This window comes from Aquila chrysaetos (assembly GCF_900496995.4).
Source record: "Aquila chrysaetos chrysaetos chromosome W unlocalized genomic scaffold, bAquChr1.4 W_unloc_1, whole genome shotgun sequence".
Classification (NCBI taxonomy): domain Eukaryota; kingdom Metazoa; phylum Chordata; class Aves; order Accipitriformes; family Accipitridae; genus Aquila; species Aquila chrysaetos.
Genome location: NW_024470321.1, coordinates 2689519 through 2702960, shown reverse-complemented (window position 1 = coordinate 2702960; position 13442 = coordinate 2689519). Strand labels below are relative to the sequence as shown.

The window sequence follows — 13442 nt, the reverse complement described above, 5'->3', positions numbered from 1 at the left end:
AAGGGATCTTCTGAGAGGCCAGGCAGGGTAGATAGCTGTTTGATCTTCTCTGCGTTTACAGTGGCTACACGAAAAGCCCATCGGTACCCCTTTGGGTCCTTGAAGTACCCTCTCCTGAGGTAGTCTATGCCAAGGATACAAGGGGCCTCTGGGCCGGTCACAATGGGGTGCTTTTCCCACTTGTCCCCTGTCAAGCTCACTTCAGCCTCCAATACAGTCAATTCTTGGCATCCCCCTGTCACTCCAGAGATCGAGATGGGTTCTGTGCCCCTGTACCCTGATGGCACCAGCGTACACTGTGCACCAGTGTCTACCAAAGCCTTATACTTCTGTGGGTCTGATGTGCCAGGCCATCGAATCCACACAGTCCAGTATATCCGGTCATCCCTTTCCTCCTCCTGGCCGAAGGCAGGGACCCTCTATTGCTGTTCCTCATCAGAGTATTCACTGTCTGACCCTTGCAGTGCCAGACCAGAAGTCCCCTCACCAGAATCAAGGGAGGTGGTTTCAGTTCTTCTATGCCTGGAGGATCGCTGATTGCTTTCTTGGGCCTCTACAGCAACGACACTTACAGCCTTCTTCTTGGGTGACCCCTTCTTAACAGCTGTCTTCCCTCTCAGTTCACGTACGCGGGCTTCCAGCTTAAAGGTGGGTTCACCATCCCACTTCCTCATGTCCTCCCCTTGGTCATGCAGGAAGAACCAGAGCGTACCACGTGGCATACGCCTTGGGCTCCCTTTCCCTCTGACTGGGGCAGGAGAGGACTGATTTCTTGGAGCGTCCCTAACAGCCAAGGCACTGTCCTGTAGGGATGAGGAGACACAGAGATTTTCTTCAAAGTTTTGGAGCCAAGACGACACTTTCTCCACAGTTGGTGTTTCCATATCTGGGCAATACATTGCTGCCAAGCTGTTAGAATATGATGCTGGGGCACCTTGAATCACCTTTCTCCACATGGCCCGTGTGCACAGGACATCCTCTGGATCTTTGGAGACTTCCTCATCATCTAGATCACTGTAGATGACTTCCACCACTGCTAACTCTCTCAGGTACTGGATCCCTTCATCTGCGGTAGTCCACTTTTCTGAGGAATTCACAAGATCTTCCTTGAATGGATATCTTGCCCTCACACTTGAGAGGAGCCGTCTCCAGAGACTGCAAATTGCTGCCTCTTTTCCAATTCCTCTTTCAATTCCCCGGTTTCTAGCGAGGGATCCCAGCTGTTGGGCTTCCTTGCCTTCCAGTTGCTGACTGTCGGCCCCGTTATCCCAGCATCGGAGCGGCCAGGCAGCAATCCGCTCACCTGGCTGGCGGCTGTAGTCTTTCCGCATGTTCTGAAGTTCTGAGGACGTCAGGGACCGGGGTAGTTTCCGCTTCCTGTTTAAGTTCCCTCACTCCTTCCTCCAATTTCTTTATTGAAGGACCAGCTTCTAGATTAAGCCTTTCCTCTTCTTCTTCTTCCCTCACTAATCGATGATATGGACCCGTTGATCTCCTTGTCCACTGTTTCTTTTTCACTATTGGGGCAATTACTGTGGTTGTTGTTGTTGTTTGGGTCCCTATCTCGAGCATGGTGTCCTCAGATGCAGTCTGGGTCCCTGCCTCAACCATGGTCCTCTGAGAGTGTTGAACTATGGCTCGGTAGGCATAGGCCAGGCCCCAATACAGTGCAAGAAGCTGCTGGTTTTCATTGGGATAGGCAAGGCACCCTTCTATCAGGTGGCGCGTCAGTTTGCCAGGGTTACTTGCCTGTTCAGGTGTAAAGTCCCAGATTATGGGAGGTGATAACCGTCCTAGGAATCTGCCCAAATCCTTCCATATACCCTGCCACCCAGGGACCGGTCGCTTGAGGGCACATTTCAGTATTGCCTCAGCCAAAACTTGTCTTCTCTTATACCAGGATGAGACCAGATTCCACAATACCCATAATATACCACCAGTATTAGTTATTAGTATTGAACAGCTCACATAAGGGTAAACAAGGACCTCGGGAGCCTGCATAATAAAACCATTCACATCAATGCCCGGTAGGGAGAGGGAGATGTGTTCCCTCATCTTCTCCACAAGATAGCTCCCACAATACAGCAAAGCCATCAGTGCCAGGACAAAGCACATAGATATTATTTGTATTAGCATGTTCCCGAGTTCCTTCATTCTCCCCACAAGATAGCTCCCGCAGCACAACAAAGCCATCAGTGCCAGGGCAAAGCACACAGCCATTATTTGCATTACCATGTTCCCAAACTCAGCAAGGTAGAGATAAGCAAGCAGCCAACAAGCTCCGTGACCTGCACAGGAGCTTGCCACTTAATAACTAGCTAAGGCACGCTTAATGCAAAACTGCCGTTGTTGTGCCCGACGTTGGGCGCCAAAAAGGACTGTGGTGGGTTGACCCTGGCTGGGTGCCAGGTGCCCACCAAAGCCGCTCTATCACTCCCCCTTCTTAGCTGGACAGGGGAGAGAAAATATAACAAAAGGCTCGTGGGTCAAGATAAGGACAGTTTAATAAAGTGAAAGCAAAGGTCGCGTGCGAAAGCAAAGAAAAACAAATGATATTATTCTCTACTTCCCATCGGCAGGCGATGTCTAGCCACTTCCTGGGAAGCAGGGCTTCAGTACGCGTGGTGGTTGCTCCGGAAGACAAAAATGCCCCCCCCCTTCCGTCTCCCTTTACTTAGCTTTTATAGCTGAGCTGACATCATATGGTATGGAATATCTGTTTGGTTAGTTTAGGTCAGCTGTCCTGGTTATGTCCCCTCCCAAGATCTTGGCCTGCCCCAGCCTGCCCGTGACAGGGGGCAAAAATGTTGGAGAGACAGCCTTGATGCTGTGCCAGCGCTGCTCAGCAGTAGCCAAAACACTGGTGTGTTATCAACACCTTTCTAGCTACTGGTGCAGAGCACAGTTCTATGAGGGCTGCTATGGGGAGTATTAACTCCATCTCAGCCAGACCCAATACACATGGTTTCAACTGCGCTTTTATTTTTTGGGTGGTTGTAATTTGTATGTTTCTTTTGCACTGTCTGGGAAATTTCAAATAATTGAGATCTCTTTCTTTTTATGTTACAGAATGTCTTTCATATTCTGCAGTAATTGTCAAATTACCACAGTAATGCTAGCTACTTCTGTTTTAATTTAATCACTTTACAACATTATGAATATCTATTGGTCATTTTTCATTAATCCCTTTTCTGAAGGGTGTGTTTTCAACTAATATGAAGACCAAAGCTTACACTGTTTTTAGTGAACATAAAATAAGATCATTCAGGTTATAGAATTAACAAATTGTGGGGTAAAAACTCTAAATATATCTATTATTTATTCTTATACATAACAGAAGAAATGGAAAGGGTGAATATTGTTCTAAGGCTCATAAATGTGTTTTATATTGTTTTACACAGATTGACTTGGAGGGCATATTTTCACTTAACCCATATCTTGCACCTGATGAAGATATTGAACCTAGTCCAGAGACACCACCACCACCTATTCCAGCAGCCAAAGTAAACAAAATCGTGAAGGTTGGTAATACCTATGCAACATGTTCATATTAAACTTACAGTACTCCTATACATGTTGTTATGCTTGAATTTTTAAATCTTACTTTTGTGTCTGTGGAGCTATTTGATAACTGTGTTCCTTTTTTTTTCCTGTGGTGAATAGGGGTTTCTAAAAATTTTCTAAGAACAGGTTTGGCAGGGAGGGAGTTGGGGACTAATATTTATATAACTAAATATATCTCAAGGAAAAATATAGAAAAGGTTTTGGAGGTTGTTTTGAAACAGTACATATAGTTCAAGCAGTCTTCACCCTACGCTCTTCAGGGAAGGATTTGGCGGCAATCACCTCTCTGTATTGCTGATGTCGTGTTATTTTTATTCACCGGAAAGAAGCAGAGGTGGGGCTGCAGTTTATGTTTTCAATAATAAGGTGATCAAATAACAGAGATTTCTTTCTTTATAGAGTCAACAAACCATGGCACCTATTAAGAATGACACTTCTGCCAGAGATAACAGAGGTAAATATTATCTCTTTCCATTTCAAGGAAGCAAAAAAATATGGGAATATTTTAATCTCCTGCTCATCTAACATTCCTTAATAGTTCTGCATTTCTAATTTGGTATGTATGCATATGACATGCAAAAGACATGGTACATCATTCCTAGAATTACTCCTGTGTATATTTAGGAATGCATACTGTATGAATAGTATTTATATGCAAGTTTAAGCAATATAGCATTAGGAAAGTTAAGCTGAATGAACTGAAGGTACAAAAATTTGAAGTTAATTAATTTTGCTACATTAAATCATGTGTGAACTTTTCCAGGTTAAAGCATCCTCAATTTGCTTCAACTTAATTGAGTGTTTCAATATACATTAAGTAGTGCACTTAAAATTCTTATGCTTTCAGTTTTTTAGCTTAGTTTTCTAACAGTCTGCGTGTAAACATTCATTCAAAGAGTACTTAAACCCTACAGGTTATTTCTTACTCTATGGTTAATAGCAAAAAATCTACAAAAATGCTGAAATATCACAGGAGGATAGGTGAAAAGTGTGTATTGGATGAATACAGAAGTGATGCATCTAATAACATGAGAAAGAATAGTTATTGCTTATTGTTTTCATTTTCTCTCCTGCATTAAAGTTAACTTGTACTGATGATGGTGATGATTCTTCTTCCAAACATTAATCTACTGTCATTAATTCAGACTAGATTCCATTCCATCTGTTTAAACTTGAAAAACAAATGGGCTTGCATATCTTTGCAAGCATTCAGACTCTTCTGGTGGACAATTGGGATCACTTTCTCCCTTCTGCCATTTGCCTCTGGGGGTGTTAAATTGGAAATCTCATGAGGAGGGGATAATTTTTTTCAAACTAATATGATTTAAATTTGAGACATCTTATTGATGGGCTCTCCTCACTTCCATACACATTGTCATTTGTAGTAAATGATCTGTTTGGTATGGAATAACCCTGTAGCTTGTATTTTAATAGGTCCTGTGCATCTGTCATGGTTTAACCCCAGCCAGCAACTAAGCACCATGCAGCTGCTCACTCACTCCCCCCTCACCCAGTGGGATGGGGGAGAAAATCAGGAAAAGAAGTAAAACTCGTGGGTTGAGATAAGAACGGATTAATAGAACAGAACAGAAGAAACTAATAATGATAACACTAATAAAATGACAACAGTAATAATAAAAGGATTGGAATGTACAAATGATGCGCAGTGCAATTGCTCACCACCCACCGACCGACACCCAGCTAGTCCTCCCAGCGGCGATTCCCCCCACCCCCGCTCCCCCCAGTTTATATACTAGATGTGACGTCACATGGTATGGAATACCCCGTTGGCCACTTTGGGTCAGCTGCCCTGGCTGTGTCCTGTGCCAACTTCTTGTGCCCCTCCAGCTTTCTCACTGGCTGGGCTTGAGAAGCTGAAAAATCCTTGACTTTAGTCTAAACACTACTTAGCAACAACTGAAAACATCAGTGTTATCAATCTCTTCACATACTGAACTCAAAACATAGCACTGTACCAGCTACTAGGAAGACAATTAACTCTATCCCAGCTGAAACCAGGACAGCATCTTACTATTCATAGTCAGCCTAAGTATTTGTTCTTTGTTGGCTTTGTAATTAAACTTTTCTCAGCACACTGTCTTGTGTAGTTAATTCATACTATAAACTAGATCTCCTATCATATTTAGAATGATCTGGGGATTTGTCTTGTCTGTCCCATTTGATACCTGTTTCCATAGTTGTCTCCATGTTGCATAGTGTGCTGGCCTTCATTTGGAATGTCATCTCTAGGCTACTAATCAAAGTTGTTACCTTCACTTTTGTACTCTTCTGGCAGACCTCATTAGGAACATGTACAGGAAACTGGCCAGCTGAAGCAGAGCTGCTTGAAGCAACTCTTTGAAAAACAACTTAAAACATTCAGCTCTACCAAAGAGGCTTGCATGCACACTACTCCCACTACATTCACTGGGAACAGACATCACTCTGCATCTTCAGAAATTGGCATCCTTATCACATATCAAATCAATAAGTTTAGGTAGACATATTGATTGTATCCGTATCCCTTTCAGTATAGTGTCAAAAAAGTTTGTTTCTTCCACTCATAGATTGAGCTGCACTTTGCTGCCTTTCATTTGTATCTCTGTACTCATCCATGGATTGTAGGTTCAATGGAGTAGGACCATTTTGTAACATCTAGAGAATGTGAAACAGTGGGTCCTTTTTTCTTACTGGGTTTTTGGGTATAATTACAATATAAATAAAATTTCAACGCTTTAAACTTCAAAACTGCATATCTCCAAGTACATACTTCATTCTATGCACATAATAAGTTTTACTAATTCTGTAGTGGAGCATTTAAAAATATGCACATGCAGCATTGGTACTTAATAATTATGTTGTGTTGGTATGTAACACTAGGATAAAAAAAGCTGAATGTCTTTATTAATAGACTTTCTACATGTATGGCTCCTCCCCGCCCCCAATAAATTGTTGTGTCTTGAAAGGGGCTTCGTTTTATTTTGTCATAATAAAGTATTTCAGAATCAGATAGAAACATTACTCTTCCGTATCTAGATGAGCTTTGTGCTTTTCTTTTGCAGTGGTTGGTTCTGTACGCGCGCGGCCTACTCAGCTTCCTGAACAGTCTTCCTCCTCACAAGAGAATGGTAGTGTTTCAGATATATCTCCAGTTCAAGCTTCAAAAAAGGAATTTGGACCCCTTTTTATGTAAATGGTGTATCAAGGATTCATTCATTCTGGGCATTACATATACATTCTCTTGGATTATGTTGTTGTCCATAAATGACAAATGGTCTATATGCACAGTTGCCTGTAGGCTTCCTCAAGAAGCTTTTTCAGAGTGCTGTGGCTAAACAAATGTTCACTTTTGTCATAGTTGTTCTAGTATTTGGAATTTGTTTTTCCTTTATCTTTTTTTAACCATGACGGTGTTTTTTTTTAATTTGCCTGGGCTTTCTTTTAATTCAAACCAAAAGATCACATGTATCCAAATATCATCACATGTCCAAATATTTTTTGAGGGTCATTGTCCTTATATTTTTGATTGTGTAATTATTGTCCCATTCCCATGATTTTTTCTAATTCATTTATTCTATAAATTTTAGAAATTAAATTGCCATAATTATTCTGTACTAATACTGATTTGCTTGAAAAGATAGTTGATATAAATAAACGCATTCTAATTATTCATAAATTAGTAGAATTGAAATGTTATAGTGTAAATACTAAATCATGCAACACAAAATATTTTAAAATTATATCATTTTCTTTAAGCATGTAGAAAATCTAATTGTGTAAAAGAGGTTGAAAAATTGCAAGAGAAACGTGAAAAAAGAAGGTTACAGCAGCAGGAACTTAGAGAAAAAAGAGCTCAGGTTAGTATTTTTAGCTCAGATGGAAAACATGTCAGGAAGAGAAGATGTTTGCAAAATTATTGTGCTTTTTTTCAGTCTTCAATAATTTTTATGAACTGTAATAATCTTGAAATTAAATGTTTTCATCATGTATACAATTTGATAAATATTTTGGTGCATGGTTGCATTGCTCTGATAACTATTTCTTTAGACAGTTTTCCCCCTCTTTTTCTCCCTACAGAAATAATTGCTTACAATTGCTTATCTTTCTGTGTGTTATTTAAAAATCAAGTACTGATGATAGCTATGTCTTAGGGAAAATATATCCATGAAAATAATCAAAACTTTGGCTTTTAAATAGGGCTGTTATTCTACAGGAGGTATTACAACATTATGATAAATTGTTCTTTATGATCTTTGATGTTTCATAGGAGACCTATTTGAGGCTCAAGTTTGAACAGTGATATTTTCTTTTCCTTTATACCTGTCTATGCGTTTATAATTTAGCTTTGCATCATGTAAACAGCTTGGCAGCAAGTTGTTAGAAACTTGTGTGAAAGAAATGAAGTTGTTAATCCTTTGAGAAAAATCTCTTAATATTAAATGACTTTCTGTCACAATAGTGTAAAAGCTTTAGCAAAACTAGTAGCGTAATCTTGTTGGCAGGCCTGTGTGTATGTGTTAGTCTCTCTAAAGAGATACTACCAATCTGCTACTGACATGAGAAGTGCCACCACTGAGTAAATAATTCAGGCAATTTACTTCACAGTTTAATGATGTTTCTAAGTTGACCTAAAATCACTTATGTTGAATTCATGTTTTCGAATTTCCATCCACTTAAACAAATGCAAAACATTACTATGGCTTTATGTGTGAGGAGCAAATAATTTTTATTTATATATTAAAATTCTCTGATGTGATACTACACCTAAAATTTTCTTTTTATCACTTCTGTGACAACTCCCTTTGCATCTGAGTCTTAAACTTCTGTATGAGAAAGTTCTGTTTTTCTTGGTGACATGTATGTATCTATGCTTCGTGTTGCTTTGTGTATTCTGTTGTTGTGAAATGCAGCAATAATTAGCCAAGCACTGGCTTCTGGTGGGCAAGACCTTTAAACAGGGTTTGAAGAATATTAGGCAAATACCTTTTCCATAATAAGCAATACCCCTTTCTGAATGTTAGAAGGAAATGTTTCATCAGGAATACATTTTGTATGGACTTACTGTAAGTAGTTTTTAGTTCACTGTAGTCAGGATGAACAACTTAAAGGTACAGTCAACTTCTGATTACCAGGGCACAGTTTTGTCTGAGGTGTGGATCAGCTGTGTCACAGGTATAAAGACATGAGCTTGCTCCATTTCAGCTTATTAACCCCAATGCAGTGCTTTCTGAAAGTGCCTATGCTATTTCCACAGCCAGATGTGATCCAGAAGGAGTTTTAGCTCATTTGTGGGAAGCCATGCAAAGCTTAATAAGGTCTGACCACCAGAGCTGGCTATGCATGGCATCAGCAGCATGTCCTGAAATGGGGTAAAAACTGACAGTCGCAGGGAGAAGTGACAGGAAAGACATTTGAGTGCTTCTGCAGAAAACCAGCTCAGCTCACAGTAGGCTCAGTAGCTCAGGCTTTGCGAGGTTTAGAGGGGCTCTGTGCATGGCCTCTTACATGTCCGTTCGCTCTGATACTGATGGTTCCAGGTTTAGGGACAGGAGGTCTTGTGAGCCTGGATGTAGTCTGTTGTGTATCATTGGGATTGCTTATGCTTTTTGGGGGGGTCTAGGAGTGTTAAAGAGTTTCCAATGCATCCAAGTAACTGTAGGAGTTAACTCAGGACCAGCCAGTAGGATCAACCTCCTTTAACCAACTCGGATCCAGCAGGGTTGTGTTTAGAGCAGCTGGGGCACCTGCACTGTCCTCTGCAGTGTGTTTTGTACCTGTATAATAGTGTATCCATTTGTCTGTTGGACTGCCTTATCTCAGATTAAGAAGCGTTGACTGTATATGCTATCTGTTGTGCAATTGTTCAGCTGTGTTTAATGTGAAGATTCTGGCAAAAGGCAGGAGTCATTTCTTTCTTGAGTAAACTTTTAATGAGTCCTCAATTAAAAAGTATTTTCTATTACATGCCAACCAAAAATATGAAATAGAAGGCATATAATTGTTTTGCTTTATGATCAGTAAATTAGCTACATCAGCTAACTTGTAGTCAAGACATTTATGGTGTTTTGGAGAAAAATTAACATTTCAGTTAATGTGTATTTTTTTTACAAGTAAATTTAGAAGATACTGAAATTAGTTAATTTCAAGGAAAAAAATATATTAGAAATTCTGTTGCCTACTTCCCTAGGATGTTGATGCTACAAACCCAAATTATGAAATTATGTGTATGATAAGAGATTTCAGGGGAAGTTTGGATTATACACCACTGACAGCTGCAGATCCTGTAAGTACCCCACTGATGTGGAAATTTTTTATCCTTCTGAATTTTGCTCTGTGTTTCCAATTTTTTCAATGTATGAATATACTTCTGTCTGTAAACATCAAAAATAAGTAATTTCATATATATATTTGTATTCTTTATAAAATGGGTTTGTTTTTTTCAGTCATTTTTTATGTCATTTGCATATCTTTTGACTATAAAATAATACAAACATGTATTAAGTAGTCAGTCAGCCTCTATAATGTAGATTTTCCTGGGATGCTAAGGGATGTGCACACAAAACCATTAAGCTTCTCTGAAAAACCTTGTTGAGTATAAAGATTAATATTTGATCTTCGAAGGTCATGAGGACCTTTGATTTGCAGAGAAGTCAGAGGAGCAGAATCCTTAAATGATGAAGATTATCAGATCTCTGTGGAAATCATAGAATCATAGAATGGTTTGGGTTGGAAGGGACCTTAAAGATCTATCTAGTTCCAACCCCCCTGCCATGGGCAGGGACACCTTCCACTAGACCAGGTTGCTCAAAGCCCCATCCAACCTGGCCTTGAACACTTCCAGGGAGGGGGCATCCACAACTTCTCTGGGCAACCTGTTCCAGTGCCTCACCACCCTCACAGTAAAGAATTTCTTCCTTACATCTAATCTAAATCTACCCTCTTTCAGTTTAAAGCCATTACCCCTTGTCCTATCACTACACTCCCTGATAAAGAGTCCCTCCCCGTCTTTCCTGTAGGCCCCCTTTAAGTACTGGAAGGCTGCTATAAGGTCTCCCTGGAGCCTTCTCTTCTCCAGGCTAAACAACCCCAACTCTCTCAGCCTGTCCTCATAGGGGAGGTGCTCCAGCCCCCTGATCATCTTTGTGGCCCTCCTCTGGACCCACTCGAGCAGGTCCATGTCTTTCTTATGCTGGGGGCCCCAGAGCTGAACGCAATACTCCAGGTGGGGTCTCATGAGAGCAGAGTGGAGGGGGAGAATCACCTCCCTTGACCTGCTAGCCACACTTCTTTTGATGCAGCCCAGGATGCGATTGGCTTTCTCGGTTGCGAGCACACATTGCTGTCTCATATTCAGTTTTTCATCCACCAGTACCCTCAAGTCCTTCTCCGCAGGGCTGCTCTCAATCCACTCATTGCCCAGCCTGTATCCATGTTTGGGATTGCCCTGACCCATGCGCAGGACCTTGCACTTGGCCTTGTTGAACTTCATGAGGTTCACACAGGCCCACCTCTCTAGCCTGTCAAGGTCCCTCTGGATGGCATTCCTTCCCTCTAGAGTATCAACCACACCACTCAGCTTGGTGTCATCCGCAAACTTGCTGAGGGTGCACTCAATCCCACTGTCCATGTCGCCAACAAAGATGTTAAATAATACTGGTCCCAATACGGACCCCTGAGGAACACCACTCGTCACTGGTCTCCACTTGGACATCGAGCCATTGACTGCAACTCTTTGAGTGCGACCATCCAGCCAATTCCTTATCCACCGAGTGGTCCATCCATCAAATCCATGCGTCTCCATTTTAGAGACAAGGATGTCGTGCGGGACAGTGTCAAACGCTTTGCACAAGTCCAGGTAGATGACATTCATTGCTCTTCCCTTATCTACCAATGCTGTAACCTCGTCGTAGAAGGCCACCACATTTGTCTGGCATGATTTGCCCTTAGTGAAGCCATGTTGGCTGTCACCAATCAGCTCTGTTTCCCATGTGCCCTAGCATAGTTTCCAGGAGGATCCGCTCCATGATCTTGCCAGGCACAGGGGTGAGGTGAGACTGACTGGCCTGTATTTCCCCGGGTTTTCCTTTTTTCCCTTTTTAAAAATGAGGGTTATGTTTCCCCTTTTCCAGTCTGTGGGAACTTCCCCGGACTGCCACAATTTTTCAAATATGGTGGATAGTGGCTTAGCCACTTCATCTGCCAGTTCCCTCAGGACCCTCAGATGCATCTCATCAGGTCCCATGGACTTGTGCACCTTCAGGTTCCTTAGATGGTCTCAAACCTGATCTTCTCCTACAGTGGGTGGTACTTCATTCTCCCAGTCCCTGCCTTTGGATTCTGTGAGTTGGGCAGCGTGGCTAGATTACTTGCTGGTGAAGACTGAGGCAAAAAAAGTTGTTGAGTATCTCAGCCTTCTCTATGTCAGTTGTAGCCAGGTCTCCTGTTTTGTTCATTGGGGGAGTACAGTTTCTTTCATCTTCCTTTGTTGTCCTATGTGCCTGAAGAAACCCTTCTTGTTATTTTTCATGTCCCTAGCCAAGTTCAGCTCCAGCTGTGTCTTGGCTTTCCTGATCCCCTCCCTGCACTCCCAGGCCATATACCTATAATCTCCCCAGGATGTGTATCCCTGCCTCCACTGCCTATGCCTTTTGTTTTTGTGTTTTAGTTTGGTTAAGAGGTCTTGACTTAGCCAAGCTGGCCTCCTGCCTTCCCTGCATGACTTCTTGCACGTCGGGATTGTGAGCTCTTGCACCCTAAGAAAAATGTCTTAAATATCTCCCAGTTCTCGTTTGCTCCTTTACTTCTGAGGGCAGTTTCCCAAGGCATCCCACGTACTAGTGCCCTAAACAGCCAAAAGTTTGCCTTTCTGAGGTTTAGAGTCCTGACTACTTTTTACCTGTCCTGTACCCCTCAAGATTGAGAATTCTACCAGGACATGATCAAAGAGATTGTGGCAATTTCTGCCAATAGCGTATCTACCCTGTTACAGCTGGATTTGCTTGCAAGATGTACCTGGTACTCTGCAGGATCAGATCACTGTCTACAGGGAGTTTTATTAATGTATGGTTCTCCCTTTTGGATTCTTGGTTATTGTGCAGACACAAGGGGCTTTTACACGTTTGGAAGACTCTGTCTTGGAAATTTCTCTTTGTTTAAATGATTAGTTAATTAATTCAAGAATAGAAGTAAAATATTGTATAAGTGGAATTAGGGTATAGTTCACTGAAAGATTGTTTCCTTTGTAGATTGATAAGCACAGGATATGTGTTTGTGTACGAAAACGACCACTCAATAAAAAAGGTATGGCCATTTAAGATTTTGCAGAATTTTTTCTCTGAAAAGCTGCTTCTGATAGTAATAGTATTTGTATTAAAGAGATCTAGAAATACTGATCAAAGGTGAAACTCTGTTATACTACACAATATGTGTGAGTGACACAGAAAATTCATACTTATCATAACCTGGATAAAGATGGGGAGAAAAGTAGTTTAACTGTCACCATTTTATGGATTGGGAGCTGAGGCACAGAGAGACTGTAATTTTTTCCCAAGGTCATCTAGGATGTCTTTAGTTGATCTGGGAAATAATTCTACTGTAATTTCTTCAGTATTCTTACATTGTGTTAGGATCACCATTCTTTTAAACTATCCTTTAAGGGATCTCCTGATCAGTGAGCTACCCAATGAAAACTTTTCTACACTTTTTTTTTTTTTATACATGTATGTTTATACTTTAAAGTGGTCTTGAATCAGACATCAAGGGAATAATTCAGGTGCCTGAATGTTGGTGTCTTCTGACATGTAAGGTGCCCAAGGGTGTCTAAGACATCCTCGCAGGGCTAGCGGGTTACAGACAAACTGGAGACTTGTATCTCCTGG

General features: G+C 41.3%; 1 protein-coding gene across 6 annotated transcripts in view; it reads left to right on the top strand.

Moving 5' to 3' along the window:
* The window catches only part of LOC121232873 (kinesin-like protein KIF2A), a 76524-nt gene that overhangs the window by 42373 nt on the left and 20709 nt on the right, over positions 1-13442 (top strand). For all 6 annotated transcript variants that reach the window (XR_005931736.1, XM_041121364.1, XM_041121363.1 and 3 more), the window contains 6 exons: positions 3402-3521; positions 3964-4018; positions 6627-6692; positions 7321-7421; positions 9752-9847; positions 12810-12864. Coding sequence is in view for 5 of the 6 variants with exons in the window: in XM_041121364.1 (XP_040977298.1) it covers positions 3402-3521; positions 3964-4018; positions 6627-6692; positions 7321-7421; positions 9752-9847; positions 12810-12864 (493 nt within the window). In the remaining variant the exon portion in view is untranslated. The remainder of the gene's footprint in view (positions 1-3401; positions 3522-3963; positions 4019-6626; positions 6693-7320; positions 7422-9751; positions 9848-12809; positions 12865-13442) is intronic.